The 25,571-nt window shown below is 30.6% G+C and overlaps 2 protein-coding genes and 1 pseudogene across 2 annotated transcripts; 2 read left to right on the forward strand and 1 right to left on the reverse strand.

The window, feature by feature from the left end:
- Window positions 1-9,573: 9,573 nt before the first annotated feature.
- Window positions 9,574-14,392, forward strand: LOC126667633 (BTB/POZ domain-containing protein NPY1). Its single transcript, XM_050360646.2, has 4 exons — window positions 9,574-10,502; window positions 11,640-11,709; window positions 12,220-13,398; window positions 13,691-14,392. The coding sequence occupies exons 1-4, from the start codon at window positions 10,441-10,443 to the stop codon at window positions 14,225-14,227; spliced, it is 1,848 nt and encodes a 615-aa protein (XP_050216603.1). The 5' UTR covers window positions 9,574-10,440; the 3' UTR covers window positions 14,228-14,392.
- Window positions 14,393-14,493: 101 nt separating this feature from the next.
- LOC126667634 (uncharacterized) lies at window positions 14,494-17,750 on the forward strand. The gene is made up of 7 exons (XM_050360647.2): window positions 14,494-14,848; window positions 14,949-15,153; window positions 15,339-15,540; window positions 15,619-15,812; window positions 16,020-16,176; window positions 16,367-16,531; window positions 17,180-17,750. Exons 1-7 carry the CDS (start codon window positions 14,677-14,679, stop codon window positions 17,636-17,638), a joined length of 1,554 nt encoding a protein of 517 aa, XP_050216604.1. The 5' UTR covers window positions 14,494-14,676; the 3' UTR covers window positions 17,639-17,750.
- Window positions 17,751-20,091: 2,341 nt separating this feature from the next.
- LOC126668672 (probable serine/threonine-protein kinase CST) lies at window positions 20,092-25,542 on the reverse strand (annotated as a pseudogene).
- Between the last annotated feature and the right edge of the window lie 29 nt (window positions 25,543-25,571).

The raw sequence follows: 25,571 nt of genomic DNA on the forward strand, positions 1-25,571 counted from the left end.
TTATCATAGAATAGAATAACTATATTTATGTTTAATTAAAAATTGTTTTTAAACATAAAATATTAGATAATAATTAAAAGAGTAATTTATTTAAAGTACTGTACTTTAATTAAAATTATTTATGATAAAATAATAATTAAATATTAAAAATATTTTATTTTATAATATATTTTATTTTTATTAGGAACATAAATTCTATTAATTTTAAATTTTATATCTTTAGTCATACATCAAATAATATCATATAATATTTTCATATTTTTTAACTTGATTACGAATCATTAATAAAATAATAAATTGCCTAAGTAACATTGTTTAGGCTCGCATAAGCAAAGATAAAAAAAATAAGTAGATGTCGGGATGGTGTACGAAAGGACTCATGATTTTCTTTTAACCAATCCTGAAGACCGTTAATAGATGTTATTTATATTCCTAGAAGTTGAGGGATAACTAATCTTTATGGGTTGAATGGTTAAGAAGAGATGGATGAAGAGATGATGTGCAATTAAGTCATTAATGTTTAAACTCATGTGATATGGCAGTATGTTAAATTACCATGTATCAAGTTACAGGAATTTCATGCAATCCGGTTTGCAGAATGTTTCTATTCTCCGTAAAATAACGATGTTTACTTATTAGGAATTAGGTTATAGATACATTACTTATGATATAATTCTATTTTCATTAAAACTCTAATAATACTATGTTTAATCAGAATTTTAATTGTAATATATTTTTAATAATAAATTAAATAAATAATTGATTAATGATTATAAAATCTTTCTTTAGTAAAATTAATAAAGATTTTTTAGTAATTTTGCCTGTCACCCCCCATCCGTTATTCTTCTTTTTGTTTTATAATACCCATAATTAAATAATTAATTTAATTTTATTAATAATATTTTTAAAAATAATAAGATAGAAATTTAAATAATAATATATTGACCAAATACAGTATTTTAATTTTGTAGTTTAATAAAACTAAAAGGTATGTATTCCTACTAATTTGGAGACAGTTTAGAAATTTTTTTCATACTAAAAATTAAATTGGAGATAATTTAGCTACCTTATTTAATAGTAAACTGAAAAGGATTATTCAGTAAATTTGCCTGTCCCCCCCATCCGTGCTTTTATATATAGTACTAGTTTTTCGCCACGTGCTACGCACGTGAGCGTTATTAGTATGACCCGTTATTTATAATTATATTTTAAATATTTTTTATGCAGTAATATATTATTATTTACGTTTTATTATATAGGATTGTGTTTTTTTTATTTGTTTTAGATCTTTCATTTTTTTTCTTCTTCTTTAAACTGTGGTTAAAAATCATAATAATAATTGTCTAGTGTCTCGCTCGTACTACGTACATGAGCGATATTAATATGACGTGTTATTTATATTGAATATACATTAAATTATTAGATAGTATAATACTTTAATTTATAATAAATTATTGTAATTTTTATTCAAATTGTAGTTACTAATATTATTCACGCAGTATCTCTCGTTTTATATATGAAATGAAATGAAATTTTTATTTTTATTTATAAACATATTTTTGGACTCTAATTAATGTGTTGAACTGGCATACAAAATAACCCGTTATTATATAATAATTATTAAATATAATATATTTTTGATAATAATTTTTTTTAATTAATGGTAGAATCAAATTTCTTAATTCTCGTGCAATCAAAACTATAAAACTATCCACTACTATATATATTAAAACGATTTTTTGAGACCACTCATCACTCTAGATCGAGACCGACGCTAGAGAATGAGACTAGTTACTCTGAAACTCGTAGCAAGTCTAATTTTACTATAATTTTTTTGAGAAATACGGAATCCGATATCGTGGTTAGATTTGAGATTTTTATAGTTGATTTTATCGTTAATGATGTTTTACCTTTCATTAAAAAGTATTAATATTTAAAATGAAACTTAATTAAATTCTATAAAGACTTATAAACCAAAGTGATCCTTCTCTCATTCTTGTTCAGCTAGCTACCTGTATGTGGTCCATAACCATAACAAGTCTATTGTTACAACTCTCTTATGCGTCTGTCTATGGAATTAAATCCATATACATAGAAGAGGATAATATAGTGGGAAATAAACCTATTAAAAAAATTTCTTAAATAGATTGAGTCTACTACATCATCTGTAGATTAAGTCAATCATATCATAACACTCTTAAAATGAGGGTATTTTTATAATATTATTTTTTAAAAATATATGCAAATAACAAATAAAATTATAAAAATATTTTTATTTTAATGAATTGTTATAATATAATTGGTTTAGTACACGGATGACGTCATAGACTAAGTCTATTTTTTTTAAAAAAAAAATAGTAAAATTTAAGGTACGATTACATCCGATAGCTTTTATAATTGATGTGGCCGACTTTCTTTTAGGGGATACTAATTTCTTGTATCATTAAGTTTTATTATGCATGTTCTTTTTTTATCTAAGACATATTATATTCAAATTATTTTGATTAAAATATATTTTAAATGCAGAAGCACTAAGCATGATATGTAAATTAATCCAATTAGTTCAAATCAAGCGGTCGCAATTTTTTTATTACTTACAATGCAGATTTGAGAGATAAAAAAATGAAATTTTTAATTATAAACAATAAGCATATATGCAAATGAATGTTGGTCTAATTAATGTTGCGCTACGTCATTTTTACAATAAGTCAATAAAGATTTGCGATAATTTTTTTTAATTATCACTTATTTTTTTTTATTAATTTTTTATATAATTAGTGCATGATTGATTTATTGTACGGATGACATGACCCAACAGTTGTATCCAAGAATTATTATTTTAGAAGTGTGGATTCCTTTTTTACAGCCGGTTTAAAAGAAAAAATGATCCCGCTAACATCTAATTCAGTGTAATTCTACTTTTGATAAAAACAAATAAACATATATGCTGGTTCATATTACTGACGCATATATGTTGGTTCATTACTGATAATATATTTTTTGTTTAATCTTCACACGTGCACATACTCATGTTGACAAACTATCTCAATTTCATTTTTAAAAATTGTATTGAACAAAAAGTCATTGTTGTACTTAAATTTACACACCAAGGTTGACTGATTTATATTTAATTATTTTAATTAATTAAGACTAATTTTTTTATTTTTAATTATTTAAGAATAATTTTATTTATAGGTTAATAAACTTTTAAATTAAGTCATTGCAGTTGATGAACTTTATATAATTTGAGATAAATAATATAAAAATAAACAATGTCTACTTTAATTGTTTGAAATAATTAAGTGTGAGTTAATTTATCGTAATGTATAAACCAACCCTTTGTTCAATTTTTATTTGAGAGAAGTTCTTACACTACACTATTTTCTATTTTATTTACAACTTTATATTGTTATTTTGTTTTCTAACCTTTTTTTACGAAAAATGTTTTTTTTTAATTTCGCAAATATCTTTTTTCACTTTTTAATGATTTATTCTCTGTTTTTATAGAATTTTTTTCTGGTATTTTTTAACTTAAATGAGATAATATTTCTATATATAGTAGGTATTTTTTAAATATGTTTGTTATTAGTATAGAGTGAGAAATTATAAAAAGATAGACAAATTTGTTGTAAATATGTTTGAAAATAAGGTGTTTTAAAAATAATTACTTTTTGTTTAGGATGATGTTGTTTTTCTAGCAATAATTAATATAAGGATTTATTCATATTTTTTGACAAAATTAATATCTCTACTAAGAGGAAATAAAATTTACATTGTTAAAAGAAGCTATAATTTATCAAATTGATTTGAAAATAGTGCAACCAGTAATAAATTCCATATACTTGTTTGGTTATGGTTACTTGTTTGGTTAAATTGATCAATTTTGTTTTTAAAATTAAATAAAGGTGAGAAATTTAATTTTATAAAAGAAACATCAATAAAAATGTTGATCTCAGATTGTGTCATATTATTTTTATAAAAAACGATAAACATTGCTATAAAAAAATTAATTTTTTTTATTATTCGCTCCGTCTCAATAAAGTTGTCCACTTTACCTTTATCACACAGTTTAAGAAAAATAATTATTGTTTATGGTTTTTATAAAAAAATTCTTACTTTTCTTATCATATCCCTATTTAATTTTTACCACTTACCATTTTCTTTTAATTTACTCATTAATGGATTTTAAATAGGGGTAATATAGAAAAATTTATTGTAAAAATTAGTTAATTTTTGAAAATGGACAAAAAAATTGAGATATTTTTTTTTCAAAGTAGACAACTCTATTGGGACGAGGGAATATTAAATACGATAAATTTTTCATTATTTTGTTGCTAGAGTAGAGTGAAAAATCTATTTGATTGTATAATTCTTTCATCAATTAACATCTAAAATAGACGGTTTTTGTCCAAAAAAAAAGAAACAATTTATTATTGTTATGGATTGGAATTTCTTCAAATTCATTTGAATTGAGGGGGTCATATTCACGATCTGCACTATTTATTGTAAAATGGACGGTATAAATTAAAAAAATATAATTTAATTAAATTAATTTACACCGTTTATTTTATAATAAACAGTGTGTATTGATTGTGAATATAACTCTATTAAGTTCATATGAATTTTAAGGAATCTCAATGCTATGATTATTCATTCATTTTTTTATAAGTGCTCCGAGCCAAGTAAGTCAAATTGAAATAGATTTCACATGTCCAATCAAAAAATATTCGAATGATGACAATGTCCAAAATAAAATAAAATAATTTACTGTTGCCAGCATATTCAATGGTAGAAATGTCATATTCTAACTATATAGTTCTAGATTCTCCATTTTTCTCTATTGCGATGATAAAAAAAGGTGAAAGATTTCATGAGTACAATATATTTATTTTTGGATCAAAACACATGCCCTCAATTTAATTATATATTTTCTTATAGCAAACTCTAATAGTGTCCTAGAAAATATAAACAAAAGAAGAGTTATTTTAGTTTATAATTTTATGTGCAAAATTAAATAGATTAAATTTAATTGAGCTCAAATAAATTCAAAATCTATTAAAATCATATCTAATAGAACCAAATGATTAAAATTGAAATAAAATAATAATTAAAAATAAATTAAAAATATTATAAAAATATAAATTCTCAAATGTATTTGACTTTAATGAATAAAATTAAGTCTAATTTTATAGCGTAAATTGACATATTAAAATGATTATTCCTTAACAAGAAAAACACTTGTATAGTTACCTCATGCATGATCATATAAAAAATCTTATAGTATGAATTAATTTATTGTGTAAAATTGTATACTATTCATTTACTGCATGGTATGTATTATATTAAATAAAAATAACTAATTAATAAATAGTATATTAAATGATAATATTTTAACTACAATATTTATAATAATGACATACATCATGTAATAACTAGATGGTTTACTATTTTACAGGATAAACTAAATTTATAAAAGTATTGAACAAAGGATTAATTCGGCTTTTAAATCTATATTTTTAGATTAAATAAGTATATTTATATTTTTTTTAAGTCAGTTAGATATTTAAACTTGTATTTACGAGTTAAATAAGTCATTCTTAAATTTATAAGTCAATTAGGTCACATACTCTATTAATTTAGGTCAAATTCTCCTTAAAATTGTATACTATAAATGAAGGCTTATTTGACTCACAAACACAAATATGACTATCTAATAAACTATAGTGATCCATTTGTTTTAAATATATAAATTTAAAGATTTGATTGATTTAAAAAAAAAACTAAAATATATTTATTTGAGTTTGAGATACAAATCCGAGAAGCATTGAGCCTCTCCTGGGTAATAATAAATCAATGTGAATTGCTGATGTAGGTGCAGTATGATTTCGTAATCAATTTTACAATTATAAATAAATAAAACAGCTAGATGGCGATGATGATAACACTGCTTTTTCCTGTTTAATTGACTTTCTAACCTAATCAAAGCTTAAGTTATACTTTACTTATCAAAAATTAATTTATAATTTTAAATACCATCATTCATAACACGGAATTCTTTTTACTTTAATCGAATCTATAAAAATGTAGCATGATAAAAAAACCAATCAATTGTTAAAACCGCAATCCAAAGGTCAAACATCTAACCAAAGTTATTATATCAAAACATTTAAATCATCTTGATAATATTTAAAAACGTATTATAACGTTTTAAAAATGTCCAACCCCTAAATTTTTTGTTGAATATATGTGTGATGGAAATCCCATATTGTAAAAATATGAGTAGAATGTAGAATATATAAGTGGGATGGACTACCTAATCCATTACCTTAGAGTTTTGGGTTTAATGAGGTGTCCGGCCCATGGTTATATGGTTCACATTTTGGGCCTCATAAATGTATTCTCACATACATTGCGCTCAATTTGACCGACATTTTTTGATATGTCGCTTAGATGGCGTGTCAATGCATGTTATGTCACAGTATATTTTTAGATATGATCGAAATAATTTCAATGTATGGACATTATAGAGACTTTTGTTAAACGTTTGAATATTATAAAGACTTTTACTAAATGTTTGATCTTTTTAAGGTTTAATTTTTATTGATGTGGCAGGTACCGACATGTCAGTTAAGCGACACATCAGCATAAGTACATTCAATTTGGGGGTTGAGCATCTTTAAACGTTTTACTACATTTTTGTATATTATCGAGAATTTGAGATGATTTAAACGTTTGGACATAATGGATACTTTTGCTAAATGTTTGGCCTCTTTGTGTTATTAGACCTTAGAAAAATTCCATTTTGTTTACAATTTATAATTTTAATGTTAATTAATTTAGTTTTTATAAATTTAAACTAAATAAGAATCTAAGGCTCCATTAAAGTTTTGCAGAATTCGCTTACCGTCGACCGAAATTTTTTAATTTAGTTTTGAGGTTTGTTTAATTTGGTTTGGTTATGATTAATAATATTTTTTTTTGATTAAATAGGTTTAGTTTGATTTTTAGTATAATTTTTTTCATATGACTGAACCGATAAAATTAATGAATTATATATACATTTAGTGTTATTTTTGTAATTTTTTTCTAAAAATTAAAATATTTTATAATTTTTATAAGAATTGGATATCAACATGCCTTCCAACTCAATACATTTTCTAAAATTAACACCATTGTTAATTTTTTTAGTGATTAATATTAATAAAATTCAGTTAGTCGGTTAATTGAAATAGTCGACAAGCCAAGTAATTGTTTTGATTCAGTTACAGTCCAATTTACATTCGTTTCAGTCCCAATTAGTTAATTTCTTTTAAAGAAATTTGTTTGTCGATTATTTATAATGTGCGGTGAAATTATTATTTATAAATTGGACCATGGTGGAGTGGACCTACAGAAAGAAAAGGAATGGACCATTTTGTTTCGCAGATTAGGCACGCCTGGGTTACCTACCAGAGATCAGCCAACCCATGCGGCTCTCAGACACGGCCACGGTCGCAGCCCCCCCACGGCAGATACAAATAAACAGCGCAAAGTTAAAAACACAACACTAGATAGCACAAAGTCAATGCCACCACAAATGCGTCAAACATGCACAGACAAACTATAACATTTTAAACCAACAAAAAACAAATTTCATTTAAATAATTACGTGTTTAGCTTATGAAAAAGCAAACTGTATTCTTGAGTTTCCTAAATTAAGTGAGTTAAGTTTTTGGTTATTACTTTAACTTCTTCAAAAAAACATATACAGCTCTGATGCGAATTAGATTAAATATTTTTAGACGGGCTAACGTTCTCTCTCGTGGAAGCTTTAGCACTCTGATATGCTATTCAACTAGTGGTTAGGATTCAAATTCCAAATTTGATGTTTGAAGGTGATGCTAAAAATATTATTGATGCGATAAATGCCTTTTCCTTTTCTAATCTAAATAGCAATGTAATTATTTAAGATTGTGAATCATTGTATAATGCACTTCATTTCAGTAGTTTCCACTTTGTTAGGAGAAAGTGTAATTAGATGGCCCATTTGGCGGTTAAACAAACCTTTAGAGACTCGGTTTTTTTGTAACAATCCTCTAGCTCAATTTGCATAACTAGATAATAAGACATCTTTCGGTAAGAAAGGAAATTAATTTACAAACTTTAAATGTTGTTCTATAGTTAAGATGCGTACATTTGCTCGGTAGAGAAGACAACTTATTGTTATTATGATCAACTTAATTTTCATATTTTTAACACCAATAATCATGAAAAATTCCATGTAAGAGTCGATTTTTTAATTTATACTAACAACTGTCATTCTAATTATATAATGCATTCACGATTTTGTTGTAGGATTCGTTTATTTATTCTTTACATAGTTAAATTAAACAATATTAAATTATGATGGGAAATAGCTATATTACAGTGAAATAAATCACTGCAGAAAGTTAGAGACAGTATGCAGACATAAATATAATAAGTCAAAATTGTTGAATTGTCATTATTTAAAAAGAATGTATGTTTTGAAACCAAAAAGCTTTTGAAAGTTCTCAAAGTATGAAAATATATAAGAAAATTATGGAATAAAGTTTTAGTGCATTAAAATTAGGGGTGTTAATGTTTAGTCATTGAGCCTTCTAAGTTCTAATTATTGTTTTAAATTTTAATCTAAGAATAGAACCGGTTTGACCATATATTAAAATCAGAGGTCGGTTCAATTTGATTATTTTCTAGGGTCTTTTTTTGATTCAACCTCTTTAAATCAAAAGATTATAATTATAAAAACTAAAAATTATCAAGAAGTTCATGCAATATTTTATTTAATAGTACTATTTAATATACAATCTATTTATTCATATTTTAATATATATATCATTTAATTAGCCTATACATTTAAATATTTATTTGAAACACACACACACATATATGTTTTATATTGTGTAAAGTTTTATTTAATTGATTATAAATATGGAGCCAAATTTTTTAATCTTGACTTTTATATCACATTGATTTCTGATTAGGATTCAATAAATTTTGTATTTAAAATGGTACTTAATATTATTAAAAATAACAAAATAAATTCTTCTGATGTGAACGATCTATAACATATACATGATATTTTATTTTATTATATATATAAAATATTTATACTTGAAATTTATTATTATAAAAAGTAAATTAGACCATTTTTCAATATTATACGGTCTACATGTCAACATGAATTAAAATAATATAAATTTATTAAAATGGATCCATTATAGAAAAATTCGTTAATTTCACGTTGAAAATTAAGCCAAACTAATACAATTGCAGAGACAAAATTCGACCTTATAAATTATCATCATATTTATTTGTAACTTCCGCTGTATCACAAACATAAGGGACCAAATTGTATATTAAGTCTATATATAATCGAACCGGTTCAAACTAATGGCCATATCGGTTTCGGTTTCGGTTAAGTATTTAGAAACTATTTAAAATACTTAAAAATAAAGGGTAAAACAGGAAAGAAAAGGGTGGTGTGCATTAACGGCATCCAAAAGCTCTTTTTATTTAGTTTTTTCCCTCTCTAAAAAACTAAAAAAAGCCACCCTGTACTGTTTATCTGTAAGTGTACCAAAATTAAAATCACCCTATCCGTTTCTATAATCTCATGCTAATATATAAGCAGTCTACCCATCTTCTCCATTATCTTTAATCTATTTCTTGAATTTTCATCAAATTTTGCTACTGCAAATTTGCTGCAGACAGAGGCGTCAGAGGCCGAGCATACACATTGAGATTTGCGCCGCTCATAGAAAGAGAAAGAGAAAAATCTCGAGCAGATCAGAGTGATTTAAAGCAAAGGCGGCGAGAATTTATTGACATGATGATTTTTTTATTAATGAAAAATGAATTCTTTTTTTAATTATATTTATAAAGAGAGACAATTATGTCTTCTTCCTTTATCTTCTTGCTTAGTTTCTAGCTTTAGCTCAGAGCTATAACTCTTTAATTTCGTCCTCTCTCTGTCTTCATGTTCTTATGACGCCATTCTTTTGGTAATCTCAAAGAAAAAAACTTTATTTTTTCCCATTTACGTTCGTTTTTGGATCTTATATTTTTATTTGGTTAAGGGCTCCCATCATGTTGGTTCTTCTTTAGGATTGTTTGGGATTAAAATCAATGGGGACATCTCGTTTTTCGAGGAGTTTTTGTCTCAGTCCAATGTATAATATGGTCTTCTTCTGCTGTTTCTGCTGATAATTTATTTATTACAGACAGACATTTTATTTCTTCTTCTTCTTGTTCTTCTTGAGAAGAACCTGCTGTTTCTGGTCTGGGTTTTGAGAACCCAACTGAAAAGTCTTAATCTTGGTGGAGAAATTCTTGGACAGGACTGGTTTCTGTACTTGTTTGAAGGTGGTTCTGTTTTAGTTTTTGTTGCTGAAATTCAGGGGTAGTTTTGGAATTAGAAAAATGAAGTTTATGAAGTTGGGTACCAAGCCTGATGCCTTTCAAGCTGAAGGCAAATCCGTCAGGTAGTTTTTTAGCTCAAGCTTTGTTCTTTAATTACTCTGTTTTTTCTTGTTTTGATTTTGCTTGGTTACTGTTTGTTAATTTGTTTTGTTTCTGTTTTTTGTTTGTTTGTGTGCATGTTTTCACTTCTGTTATCTAATGGGATTTAAAATTTTGTGCATATATTACACATATTGCAAAGATAAAGAGGATTTTAACCCTCTAATGTGTCCAAATGTAAAACAAAGAGGGGTATAATTTATAGATTCTTGTTTTGTTATGTGAAATTAGTGGGCTACTACTGTAAAAAATAACGAAACTGGACTTCACTACATTTTGTATTTTACCTGTTATGTAGTTTTTGGCTCAAAAAAAGTGCTTCATTCTCTTAGTATTCCCCGTGTAGCTATTACGGCAGCCACTACTACTGATTGAGATGAAGGGTGGGTAGGGAATGAAAGAGGGGTGGGGTGGTGGAGGCGGTATCTGAAGAAAGAGTGGTCCAAAAATGTGAAATGTCCCTTTTTTGATGAGTGAATTTGGTGGTCCAAATGGGATAAAGCATTGTTGTGAGATCATACATAGTAGATTCCTGTTGTATCAGTGGTATTTCATTGTCTTTCTGCAAGTTTGCTTCAGGATATACCCTTTCTTTGCCTTTTTTTTTTACTTTTTAATGCTGTAGTTAAGAAATGTAAACTTTTTAGAGTAATTTTCTTTGTTTGTAAAGAAAGATGGATTATTGGACATAATGAAAAGTAATTTCATGATGTATTACATGCATGCTACTCTAAGACCTTAATGCAATGTTAAGCACAAATAAAGCTATGTTGATATTTTTACCAGACTAATAATGAAAGCATGCCTGGTTTAAGCTCTTGGAAACTATTCTATTTTCTACTTTGCAAGTATTGTGCAGTTAAAAAGTTGTGTGCAAGTTTTGAAATTGAGAAACTTAGTAATTGAACTTTTTAGTTAGATGTATAGAGATTATTAACTAGATGGTTGACAGGTTGAGTGAACCAGGAAAATAATTCTGTTTATTGTTGTGGTACTATTTGCAATGGTATAATAATATTTTAGTGTATTTATTGCATGCCCATCATAGGCGGGTGTTGTCTCCCCTGAATGAACTTATCATGATCAATGTGCTTGTGCAGATATGTGTCATCCGAGCTGGCTACAGATGTCACCATAAATGTTGGTGAAGTAAAGTTTCACCTCCATAAGGTATAGTCTCTAAATCATCTTGGTCAAACAGTTAGTTTTAGTGGTTTTGTAACTTTATTATTCATATGAATCACATGTAATGTTGTTATATGACACTGAAGTAAAGTGGTAGTACTTTTTTATCCTTGTGACTGAGTTTTGTTTTTATAACTAAGTACAAGCATGGAAACTTTGTAATAGTGAAACACTAAATGTTGATCCTTTAGTATTTTGGATTGTAGGTGGCAGCATTTGACAAAAATGAAAGTCAAGAGTGTAGTTGTTGTGTTTGTGTATTTGAAACCATATTAAACCAAATCAAGTAGGAGATATTTTGTTTGTTTCTAGAATAATGTTTGTCTAATTGAGTGTCCACCTGTAACATTCCATGATATTATTAGAGAAGCCATTTTGAGGGCTTGGTCAGTAAAGATACTGTTCACTTAGATATTTTTTTGTGTATCAAATTGTACAGTTAAACAGTTTATTTTTTAATCTGGTGATGATTTGTTAATGTAATGTGCCTTGCAGTTTCCTCTCTTGTCGAAGAGTAACCGCTTGCAAAAACTAGTGTCAAATGCCAGTGAAGAGAGTTTGGATGAAATTAGTATGGCTGATTTTCCTGGTGGTCCAAAGGCCTTTGAGATTTGTGCTAAGTTCTGCTATGGAATGACTGTTACTCTTAATGCTTACAGTGTTGTTGCTGCTCGCTGTGCAGCTGAATACCTTGAGATGACTGAGGATATTGATAAAGGGAACCTTATTTTCAAAATCGAGGTATTTCTAAACTCCAGTATCTTGCGAAGTTGGAAGGATTCCATCATTGTTCTTCAGACGACTAAATCTCTCATGCCCTGGTCTGAAGAGTTGAAGATTGTGGGGAGGTGCGTAGATTCTATTGCATCTAAAACCTCTGTGGATCCTGCAAATATTACTTGGTCATACACGTTTAACAGGAAACTATCAGCGCCTGATAAAATAGTTGAGGATGGAGTGAAGTTCAGAGAGAAAATTGAATCTGTACCAAAGGATTGGTGGGTTGAAGATATTTGTGAACTGGATATTGAACTCTACAAGCGAGTCATACTTGCTATTAAATCAAAAGGAAGAATGGACAGCACGGTTATTGGGGAGGCATTGAAAACTTATGCAGTCAGATGGTTACCAGATACCCTTAATGATTTGGTTTCTGATGGTCGTACCTGGAGGTACAAATATCTGGTAGAATCACTGGTTTGTTTATTGCCGTCAGAAAAGGGTGTTGGTTGTCCATGCAGTTTCTTGTTGAAGTTGTTGAAAGTTGCCATTTTCGTTGGAGTTGATGATTCCCCCAAGGAAGACTTAATAAAGAGGATCAGTTTAAAGTTGCATGAGGCTTCTGTTAAGGATTTGTTGATCCCAGCACAGTCCTTTCAAGCCACAATGTATGATGTCGAATTGGTACAATGCCTTCTAAATCGTTACATGACTCATGAAAAGTACTGTCAGGATTTAACTGTTGAGAAGAATGATGAGACTGATGATTTCGTTTTGCGACATGGACATGGGTACATGTTGAGTGTTGGAAAGTTAATTGATGGATATCTTTCAGAAATTGCAAGTGACCCATATGTCACCCTTGCCAGCTTCATAGACTTAGCTCAGTCTATTCCCGAGTCTGCTAGACTGACTCATGATGGAGTGTACAAAGCCATTGATACTTATCTAAAGGTAGCCTTTTATTAGAGTCTGAAATATTAAATTTGCACTTTTGCATCTTTCCATTGCGCAATGATTCTAAAGCGTGTTTATGGGGCACGTATTCTCTCGTCCACGTATTCTCCCGTCAAGGTTTTTAGGGCATATGCTATATACATCACTTTTATCATCTTTTTTAGGATGGAGGACCTCAATTAGTTTATTCCTCATTTACATTGCTTTTTGAATGAATAATGCACACCTGATTTTCTTTTTTGCAAGTCATCAATTAGTATGTTGTACTAATGATTTCATATGGCTTCAGGAGCATCCAAATTTGACAAAGGCAGAAAGAAAGAAAATATGCGGGTTGATGGACGTTAAAAAACTTTCAATGGATGCATCAATGCATGCTGCACAGAATGATCGTCTCCCGCTTCGTGTTGTAGTCCAAGTTCTCTTTTTCGAGCAGGTCCGAGCGAGTTCAGTTCAAGCTTCCAACAACAGCTCCCACAACGCTTCAAATTCCATGACAAACACAGATGAAGAATGTGACAAAGCAACAGTAGATGGCGAAAAAACCTTAAAGAAGCAGATGAGTAAACCGAAAGTAAAAGCCGAAGACTTGCATAAAAATGGACAACTAACAAAGAAAAACAGCAAGAACAGCAAAAGCGGCATCCAATTGTTGCCGTCTCGATCAAGGAGGATTTTCGACAGGTTGTGGATTGTTGGAAAAGGGAGTGCAGAAAACAGAAGTTCAGAAACATCAGGAAGTTCGCAAAGCCCGAGTTCCATGGTTCCTGGAGACACAAAATCCTCAGGCTCATCTTCAAGAAACAGAAGACACTCCATCTCCTAAGCAAAGAAATCAATCAAGCTAATCATATGATCAGAAGTAGACTAGAAAAATCTGCTCAACTGTAAAAAAAGTGGTAGGATTTCATTGTAGTAGTTAATCATCATGGGTTTATTATGCTTGTCTATTTCATCACTTTAGAAAAAAAATGTAATCATTTTTTCTTTCTTTCTTTTTTTAGTTCTAACATGTGTTAATTCCCCCTTTCAAACGTTAGTTTCTTGCAGTTTACGATTCTCCATATCAGCTTTGAATGTGCAGATATTTTAGGTTTCTATTAAGATCACAGTTTGATCTTTAAGGAAAAAGACAAAAAAATCCCTCGATCTGTTAATGAAACAAAAAAAAATCATATTTTTGCTTGTTTGACTTAGTATTTTGCATGTGTATAGATAAATACACCACACTGCAGTTTGTTTAATCCACAAAAGCAAGAAACTTTGGAAACAACAATGAAATTGAACTACCAAATTAGCGTTTCAATTGCTGTTTTTCTGTTTCTTTTAGTCAATCAATGGCCAATAATTGCATCTTCAGCAGACTCACAGTGCAAAGCATGGCTTGTCCAATCAATCCCCACCGACATGCCTCACCTCCGTCAGGTCCCCGGCGTTCTTTCCACCGGTATTTTACTTCTATTTCCCCTCGTACTTTTTGTTTGTTTCCCGAGAAACTGAAGGAAAAGAAAAAGGGTTATTTTTTATAGTTGTTACTGTTCATTTAGGTGATGTGCTGCGTTGGTTAGCTGGTAACTCTAGCAAGGAATTAGATATTATAGCTCAATACTGGCAATTGATTGCACAACCCGAAGATGAACATTCCGGAGATTATGGATACTCTAACGAACACATGAAAAAGTTTGGTGCTTTTGAAGGTTCTGCTGTTTATAACTCCATAATCGATGCAGCCAATCGAAATATCAGTATCAGGTTTGTATTCATTCAATTAACGTGTCCCGTTTCGGAAATGTTTCGGACACTTAATAATTCAGACATGAAACTTCATTTTTACATAGGAAACTTTAAAATAGTATCATTTTGCCGTGTCCGTATCCAACTGTCCCGTTTCCCTGTGTCCGTTATGCCGGAAAAAAAATTGAATCTGTTTTGTTCAGATTACTGCAACATTCTGGAGTGTATCCGGATTATACTAAAGAAGCAGATGATATTGCTTCCGGAAGATCAAATGTGGAAAGTGTGACATTGTTACTTGGAAATTATTGGGGTTCAGGTATTGTTCATGCTAAAGTTTGGATATCTGATAATAAAGATGTTTATATTGGATCTGCTAACAATGATTGGAAAGCTCTTACTCAGGTATTCGGCATTCGTTTACTTAATGTTTTCCGGGTTTTGGTGATCTAGGTTATTCTGATTGGTTAATTGTGGTTACAGATTAAGGAGGTTGGTATTTACCTAGTTGGGTGTAATAAGATTGCCAGAAAGGTTGAGACATATTTTCAGAACTTATGGACGCTTGGCCATCTTAATGCATTGGATTATACAACCACGGTATGGGATCAACAGTGGCAGATTAATAGAACAGTTCCGTGCTGGTCTCATTTTATTCATCGCAAAGAAAGATGCCGGTAAGTCTTATGCTTTGTTCTGTTTACGCAATCAAAGCACTATGCTTCTCCCAATTGCCGTTTTCATGCTCAGAAAATGAACACTTCTGTGCAAATTTAAATTGCTGTCTTCAAAACTGACTGGATTCCAACTAGACAATTGCAAGTCGTGTTTGTAGAAATTTGAAGCATTTCGAGTTAATTGTCTACTTTCCGCTTTTTGGTCAGGTCTCCTCTTTCCCATCACTTTGTAGAAACTTCCCATGTTGCAGGCTATCCTATACTATCAGACCCTCATATGTTTAAAGTTCCTATTGTAACTCCTGGATATAATAATTCAACTCTCAAGCCTGAGTCGAGTTATTTATCTTTTGCTCCTCCCGAGGTAATTCCGATGTTCATTACTTTAAGAAGCGTAAAATCAAGTGCTAATTCGTCAGCTCATGAAATATTATTGAATTGTTTCAAAAGTGATGACATGAAACGAAAATGTCGTGTACTTTCATATTATTTCGAAATGGAAGAATCTTCCGGTAGTAATTTTCTCGTTTCTGATGTCATGTTTATGTTAGCAGCTATCGTTTGGCAAGTATCAGACTGATGAACAGGCTTGGATTGAAACTATAAAATCTGTTGGAAATGGAGAAACAGTTAGGATTAACACTATGGATTGGCTCGGCCAGTCCCAGTTTACAAAGCCAAAGGTTTATTGGTCTTCCCTCTCTTCTGCAATTTCAGAGGTAACTATTGTCTGATATACTTCAATCTTTTTTGCTCTATGTTGCATGGAAACGTTGAGATGGAAAATGCTGGAACGAAAAACGCATTTTATAAATATAACATTTTCGAGTTTTAGGAAATTCTGAAAACATAAGTGAATCGCTGAAACATACTCGTGCAATATAGCTTGTAATTTCTTAATAACTTGGCATTTACTATTTTCCCGAAATATTACGCTTGATAGCTTATGATGCCATTTGCAGGATGATTGTGCGCAAGTAAGGGTGAACAAACGGTCTGTTCGGTTAAAAACTAATTGATTTAATCAAAAATGAATTATCCCAAGTACTTTATCTTTTTAACTTAATTGATCGAATTAATCAAATTAACCAAAATCTAAAAATCGAACTGACTGAATTAGTCGATTAATTGGGTTAAACCGATAAAAATATAAACAATACTTGGTTAACCAAATTATAAAAAATGCTTAACTATAACCAACCAAACTAACCAAATTAACCACAAAATTAGCCGAACCTAACCGAAGTTGGTTGGTTAAGTCAGTTTAACGGAATTTTTGCTCACTCCTATACACAAGTAGACTTCCAACAAGAACATTTCTTGTGTCCGAATACTCTTGATGCTAACTCCTGTGGAAATATTTTCAGGTTATCTTCTCGAAGAACGCGACGGTGAAGATAATGGTAGCATACTGGGCACACTACATCAACAACACAGAACAGTATTTGAAATCTTTGCTATACTCCAATGTACTATGTTCTTCTTCAAAGTATAACAGCTGTTCTGGTAAAGTGGAGATCAAATACTACGTTGTTCCAGGTTACAATCAGACAGGACCTGCACTCAGAAATGGGGCTCAAACAAGAAATCTTTATCCAGATTATACCAGGGTTAACCATGCGAAATATGCGGTAAGTGATGTTCGAGCTCACATTGGAACGAGCAACCTCGTATGGGACTATTTTTACACGACAGCCGGTGTCAGTTTCGGAACGTATTACCCCGGCATTGTTTCGCAACTTCAAATGATATTTGATGTTGATTGGAATTCGCCATATGCGGTTTCGATTGAAGAACAGGAGGGAAGTCATTTTTTTTCAAGGTGATTAGTTCTTTGTGTTTGGTCTCTGTAATTGATCTTGTACAGGAATAATCCTGCAGCTTGTGAACATTTGCTGATGAAATTAAGCTTTAAAAAACAACAAAAATTCAAAATTCGACATAGAATTATAAAAAATACTAAAAACAATGTTCAATCGTCCAACAATAGTACACATGCTAGCAGCTGATATGCATTCGGTTCAAGTCCTAATATTTTTCTATTGGAACTTGTCATTTTTTTTATTGAGCATAATTATGCTCGGATTTTAATGAGTTTCGATATGCAACCTCAAGCAGTTCCACTTCGGTTGAAAAATACATTGTTCGACGTCAAGCAGCTCTAGCTTTAGAGTAAATTCATTTTTATTTTTAAAAAAATCAAACTAAATTAGTTTTATAAGATTTTTAAATATTAATTAAATTAGCCTGTTACTTATTTTTTTTAATTTGGTTCAATCTTTTAAACTGAAATATTTTTCCTTTCAAAGTTGAAATTTTCTAATTTGATGGATTAAATGCATATTAAATCGCGAACTTTATTTTACTTTGTAATTAGAATACAAATTTAAGATAAATAAATTTATATTGATAGTACTTTTTAGTTTTTAATACAATTTCTAGTAAGGTATATAATTATAGTTTAAAAGAGTGATACAATTTCAAAAATTAATGATTTGATAAACAGGAATAATCATTAACAATATTTTACTTAAAATGATGTATTAATCTCATATTAATTATCTATTTGATAATACAAATTAAATAGTCAAAATAAAGATGAGATTATTTTCTAAATACTTGTTTTTTTTCGCAAAGTATTTACAGCATTTTGGCTAATCTTTCCCTTATTTCCTATGTTACCTATTTTTCTAACTTATTTACAAAAGTACCCATTATATATAGAAGCCTTATCTCATTTTAGATTTTTTCTCTCTTTTCTCTCAAAGTTCTCTCTTCTTTTCTTCTTCCTTTTCGTTTGATTTTCAGTTTGTCTCCTCCGATTACTTTTCCGTTCGTCTTTTCCGTTCGTCTTTTCCGTTCGTTTTTCCGTTCGCGCTTCCGTTCGTCTACGTCAGATGAATTTTTCGTCGTTTTCGATCATTTTTTCGTTCGTCTTTTTCGTTCGTCTCTTCCGTTCGCGCTATGGATTTCTCGACTCGTTTTTAGATTTATGTAATTTTTTAGGTTTTTTTGTAATGATTTAAACATTTTGTAAATAAATTATTGTATATCTATAATTTTTGTTTATAAAATTGTTCTATTATTCATATAATTATTTATTTTGTCTTTCTCTTATTCATATATTTGTTTATTGCTACTGATTTTGTAAAGAATAAATTGATTTATGGTGCATATTTACGTTTTAGTGTATTTTTGGTGTATTTCTGCTGTTTTTCGGGATATCTATGTTTTTTTGGTGTATTTCTGCCGTTTTTATAGTATATTTATGGTGTATTTACAGTGTTTATGGTGTATTTGCAGTGTTTATGGTGTATTTGCAGTGTTTTCATGGTATTGACCATAAAAACACTACAAAATGCCATAAATACACTATATATACACTAATCTTACACTATAAAAACACTATATATACACTATTGTACACTATAAAAAAATAAAAAATATCCAAGAAAAAAATTATAAATAAAAAAAATAAATTATGAAAAACTGAAAAATAAGGATGTGCAATCGGTCGGTTTGGTCGACCGAACCGAACACCGAAATTGGAAACCGAAAAAGGTATTTGTGAAATTTTTTAAAAAATGTATTTTTCGTAAAAAAAAAGTTAGAAAAGAAAAGTCAAAACTTGACAGGTAAAAGTATAAATAAATTACTGAAACATGTATTTCAGAAAATTACCATTATAAAGATTGACCGTATTGCTAGTGTATATAATAAGAGAAAAGGAATACACGTAGAACTTATACTAATCTCGCCTTAAGTATATTGGCCACCTGTTCATAGCCGGGTTCAGACCGGGCTCAAAGTGCGCTCATCGGGCTCTTTTACTTTTTAAGTAAGTTCAAGTCTGGCCCGAGCCTCAATTTTACTGCTCAAATCCGGCCTTTGCACTCTATTTTTACTGGTCCGGATTAGACTTTTTTGGGCCTACATGTAAACATGATAAAAATAAAAATCCCACCCTGTGCATTAAATAATGGGTTTTTTACGGGTTAAGATCGGGCTTGTGATAAAAAAATTAGTGTTCATTCTCGGCTTTAAGGAGGCGGGCCGGACAGGTGCCAACACCTATGAACGTATCTATTGGCCACCACTTGCTCTCCATCTCCTGCTCAAGGATGAGACTAGAGCACGCAGGCTTACGTGCTTTTGGTAGGCTTTGATATTTTCTCTATTACATGTACTTTTTCTAAAGCCTCCAGGACTTGACGATCGGCTTATCGGATCAGATAAGAGACAATTAAAAATAAAAATTTGCTATTACTTCCACTTCTTACTACAACTTTCCATGAATCAAAAGAATCGGCTTCAACCATTCAACCAAATGTTGTTGGCCATCTGGACGGTTGATCAAATACCCTTAAGTCGGTTGTTATTTCAAGCATCACCACACCAAAGCCATACACATCACTTTTGATATATAAATGTCCTTTTTCGATGTATTCCGGAGCAGCATAACCCCTAATCCCCGCTCAACCGATGGTTACATGAGACCTTCCATCCAAAAGACCCGATCTAGCCAAACCAAAATATGATATTTTAGCATTGTATATCTCATCAAGTAATATGTTATCGGTCTTGAAATCTCTGAATATGATCGCTTTGTCTAAATTATCAAGATAAGCAAGTCCTCGAACTGCTTTGATTGCAATTTTCAGTCGTAAAACCCAAGATAAAGGATTAATGATAGGATTTTTATTAAAAAGATGGGTGTTCAAGCTTCCTTTATAGATGAACTCGTAGATTATTAAGAATTCTTTGTCCTCTTGAAAGTGTTCTAGCAACTTTACCAAATTATTATGAGATAGACTTTCTAAAAAATCCACCGTAGACTTCTACTATTTAATCCCTTGTAAACTTGTGGAATTGAGTTTCTGCTCAGCAACAGCCATTTTAAGGCCGGTTCTAGAACGTTTAAAAATTCTTTCATTGATCCATCCTTTCAGAATTTCACCAAAACCACTTTTATCTAATAAATTTATAATCAAAAATTTTAAGTTGCATGATTTAAAAGAGAAAATTCTCTTGGTTGTAATAGTTCTAATATTTAACCATTAGAAAAATGTTAAAAATACATGCACATATGTCTTATAACTAGACTTGTTCATGGGTTTGAGTACTCGCCGGCCTGTCCCGTCCCGTCCCTTTAAGGTCGGGCTTTGACACTATTTTTTTGTTCCAAGCTTGGCTCAGATCCGAAAAAAGCTTGTTAGTTTGTGGTCGAGCTCGACCTTTTATTTTTACCAATTTTACATGTAGGTTCGAAAAAAACCTCAGCCCGAGACCGTAAAAATAGAGTGCAAGTGGCGGGTTTGGTTAGTAAAGATAAAGCCTGGTCCGGGCTCGGGCCAAACTTGGGCTTACTTAAAAAAATGAAAAGGCTCGGTAGACCTGGCCCGAATATGCAAAAATAGAGTGCAGGTGGCGGATTTGGGTAGTAATAATGAAGCCTGGTCTGGGCTCGGCCCAGATTTGGTGAAAAAATGAAAAGGCCCGGTAAACCCGACCCGAGCCCTATACATGAACATGTCTACTTATAAGGACCCGCATTATATAAACACTAGTGTAATCAAATTGTATTATAATACCTTCTTAAGTTGTTCATGTAGGAAATGTTAAAATTACATGCATTATTAAAGAAACATTCAAAATTGTAAGGAACTGAAGTCAATGATAATAAGTTATGTAGAATATATCAAAAAATTTATCTGTTTGATTAAGCGAAGTTTGAATTTCCAAGTCAAAAATGTTATTCTTCATCTTTAATTTAAAAATATGATCAATTAACAAAAAAAAAAACGAATCGTAAAACAGTTGGTAATACCAATTTGAACCAAACTAAAACAAATACCATCAAACTTAAATCAAATTTTTAAAGAAAATATGAGTAAGATTTTTTTTTATAGAAGTTACTCCCTCCAGTGCATAATATTTGTCGCATTTATCTTTAACACAAGAATTAAGAAAACAATTAATATGTCTTAATTTATAAACACTTTTACTAAATTAACCCTACATTGAAACTTGTTTACATTTATTACTATCATTTTTATTTGTTTATTGTATTCTTTCAATAAATTAATGGGGGGTAAACATGGAAAAATAGCAATTAATGATCTCTTAATAATATAACATGACAAATATTATGGACCAAAAAACTTTCTCAAATGCGACAAATATTATGGACCGGAGGGAGTAGTGGATAAGAAATTGCTTAAAATACCCTTAATTATTTAATCAGTTTAATTAATTTTGATTCAACTTTTTGATAATAGCACCAGTTAATGCTCTTGATAATACTAATGTTGTGTTGTTATTGTTGCAAACAGCATTGCTTTCAACGATAGCATTAATTGGGACTAATTAGGACTTATTGAGACACTCATATTTATCATATTTGTTTTGTTTCAAAAATTTATTGTCAACTCTAATAAAATAACATTAAACTTAAATCACATTTTTAATAAAGGTATTTTAGACTGTTAATAGAATTTTAACTAAAATAACTACATTCTTTAATATGTGTGTAAATTCAAATCAACCTATCAATTGCGTACGAGGGAGTATATACAATATCTTGTCTAATATTTAAAATAACTTGTCTGATTGAATCATAACTAATACATTCAATTCTAAAAAAAAATCAGGAAAAAAAAAAGTTACACAACCAAAATTATTTTATAGAAATCCAAAAAAATTAATCAAAGAAAATAAAATTTTGAGTGATGGAAGACTTGAGTAAGGGTTAGTATAGGTAAATGGGTCAGCGTAAACACCTATTTTTCGGACAGGTAATAAGTGATAAGGGAATGAAGTGTCCAATAATGATTTCCAAAGAAATCTGTCCGGGTGACGAACTATCGATTTGCTTGCTGGAATCTAAACAGGCATAATCTACACATAGATGTAAACTTGAAGGATTAAAATGTAATTAGCCGTAAATAACCTATAAAAATCCAAAGAGATTGTAGTTTAAGTCTAGAAATTAGACTAATTGCAATATTTTAAAAATTTGGGCCAATTCCCATAGGATCTTAGTAAGCATTGTTTTACACTTTTAAACACCAAAACCGACTTCTAGCACCTTTTTACTTAGCCATCAAGTGTAAATTCAAAATTAATTAATTGGTAGGAGTTTTTAGCTAATCCTAATACTTCATGACTTATCACTTAAACAGTTTAAAAGTTAGAAGACTCTAACTAACCCTAAATCCTAATCACCCATATAAATACAGCCCTAAATAAACCTAACTAAAGGTCGGACTAGAGATGGAAAATCAAACCCTAGAAAAATCGACCCCCTAGCAAAACCCTAAACTGGCCGCACCCTCACTCTCTCTCTCACACACACACACACCAAATCGCACTCAATTCCAATCTTAAAACACCTAAAAACGCTTTGATTCTCCAAGAGCACAGCCCTACACAGACTCGAAGCTGGATTCCGCATCCACTTCACCAGCAAACGAGTCAAGGACTCAGACCGGTAATTCTGGGGACCCGCTTAAATTTCTTACCACTTTTATGCCATGTTAATTGAAATTTCTGAATTTTTGATAATTGGGGCACCCAAAATTCCGGTTGTGTGCCTCTTTAGAATTTAATTCCGAAATAGTGCCTGAACTCACGCGTTCCGCATTGTAGGAATGCGAAACACGCGGCGTTCTGCATTCCTACAATACGGAACGTGTTAAGCAGCTGATTAATTGCTTAATCAGCTGCTTAGCAACGTTTCGCATTGTAGCAATGCGGAACGTTGCTTCTCCCTAATGATTGGAAGCACTTGGGGAGATGCAATGATTGAGCTAATCATTGCTAAAAAAAATTAAAAAAAATATAATATTAACAAGCGATATAAATTAATAACGATTTTAAATTAATATTAACAAACGACATAATTTTAAAAAAACGATATAAATTAATAAACAATTTTAACAAACGATCTAATATTAACTTTATTTAACCAACGACTTTAACAAACGGTTATAAAAATTAATTTTTTTCCTGAGTATTATTGATGTTTTGTTTTCATTATTCTTAGAGACGATGTCAAACAATTTAATTAACAAGCAAACAAACTCATATCGGTGGTTTTCTTGGCAAAATATTGATTATGCATTTATAATTATAGGCAGAAGGTATTGAACAACCTCACCTGTTGCAATCTAACTAATTAAATGTTTATGATTTCTTGCATATAGCTGAAGCTAGCTAGCTAACAGTATAACTGACTCATACCAACCAAATTTCACTACCCGACCTCGGCCGTTGAAAATAAATATTCATAATATTTCTTCCACCACTCTTTTATATTTAACGTTTTGGATTCGGACAAAGTCGACCACTTTCAGTGTTTTTATTCTTTCTTTTATTTATTTAATGAAGGTTCAATAAAAAATCGTTTATTAATTTATATTATTTTTTAAAATTATATCGTTTATTAATATTAATTTAAAATCGTTATTAATTTATATCGTTTATTAATATTATATTTTTTTTTAAAATTAGTTATTAATTTTTTTTAAGCAATGATTGGCCTAATCATTGCATCTCCCCATTGATTGGGGAGACAAAAGTGCTCCCCAATCATTGGGAATAAGCAACGTTTCGCATTGCTATAATGCGGAACGTTGCTAAGCAGCTGATTAAGCAATTAATCAGCTGCTTAACACGTTCCGCATTGTAGGAATGCGGAACGGCGCCACGTGTTCTGCATTCCTACAATGCGGAACGCGTGGGTCCAGGCACTCTTTTGGAATTAAATTTCAAAGAGGCACACAACCGGAATTTTTATTGCCTATAAGGCATTGAAATATCAAAAACCCTTATTCAATAGTTTTTTTGTTATAATTGCCAAATTATGTGTCCTTGATAAAATTGTTATACAAACTGAGAAAAACACGTCATTAGGCCTTTTTAGGTGTTCTGTGTATTAATAATCCGGAATTATGAGCTTAGAACGCATATGAGGGTGTTTTTAAACTAATCTACCTCAAATTGCCTTAGCTAAATTCACCACGAAATTAGCTATTCTTGTGTTTCAATTCAATGCTAGACACTCTAAATAAATTCCAGTATGTGTTTTTTGCATTCCTTGTATTTTTATGTGGTTTTAAGTGTTTTTGCATGAAAAACCGAGCCAAAACGACGAACTGCTGAACCTGCTGCCCAAAAGTTGCCACTGCGACTGTAACTGGCGTCGCCGCCAGAATAAACTGGCGCTGTCGCCGCCCTATACTTGCGGAGCCGTCAGTCACACTGGCACCGTGTTTTTTGTGCCCTGCTTTCCATATTTTCCAGACTCTGATTCAGACCTCCAAACGCGTTTTCGGGTTTGTTTGCTCAAAATCAGGCCTGATTTGAACCTAGACGTAGATAAATCGATGTACTTTAATTTTATGCATTATAATGGGTCAGACCCACTGTAAATCGGCCCATAATCCCAAGAAGGTAACATAAAGTATAAATCGAGCCCACGAGCCCGAGACCCGCAAACCCAGCAACTTCTAGAGCAGATTCCGGGTTCATCAGAACTTAGAATCGACCATGGTTAAAACCGATAGTTACATATCGACGAGACAGACAATTTTCGTGTTCTGATCGAGAACCAGTTCTGACCACACTGATGGTCAAACTCGCGCGAGTGTAAGGCACTTAAAAAGTCAACGAGGTTTAAAAGTATTCATTACCTTGAATGCATACCAACTGCCCGTGAGCATGTTGACATTGTTTACCGCTTTCCAAAAGCATGCCAAA

Source organism: Mercurialis annua, linkage group LG2 (genome assembly GCF_937616625.2).
Source record: "Mercurialis annua linkage group LG2, ddMerAnnu1.2, whole genome shotgun sequence".
NCBI classification, from domain to species: domain Eukaryota; kingdom Viridiplantae; phylum Streptophyta; class Magnoliopsida; order Malpighiales; family Euphorbiaceae; genus Mercurialis; species Mercurialis annua.

Bases quoted from the DNA above. Each gene is read 5' to 3' on its own strand.
- LOC126667633 (XM_050360646.2), top strand. From the start codon at position 10,441: ATGAAGTTTATGAAGTTGGGTACCAAGCCTGATGCCTTTCAAGCTGAA. The intron at 10,503-11,639 runs GTAGTTTTTTAG...GTGCTTGTGCAG, and splicing joins GCTGAAGGCAAATCCGTCAG to ATATGTGTCATCCGAGCTGG. The intron at 11,710-12,219 runs GTATAGTCTCTA...TGTGCCTTGCAG, and splicing joins TAAAGTTTCACCTCCATAAG to TTTCCTCTCTTGTCGAAGAG.
- LOC126667634 (XM_050360647.2), top strand. From the start codon at position 14,677: ATGAAATTGAACTACCAAATTAGCGTTTCAATTGCTGTTTTTCTGTTT. The intron at 14,849-14,948 runs GTATTTTACTTC...CTGTTCATTTAG, and splicing joins CCCCGGCGTTCTTTCCACCG to GTGATGTGCTGCGTTGGTTA. The intron at 15,813-16,019 runs GTAAGTCTTATG...CTTTTTGGTCAG, and splicing joins CATCGCAAAGAAAGATGCCG to GTCTCCTCTTTCCCATCACT.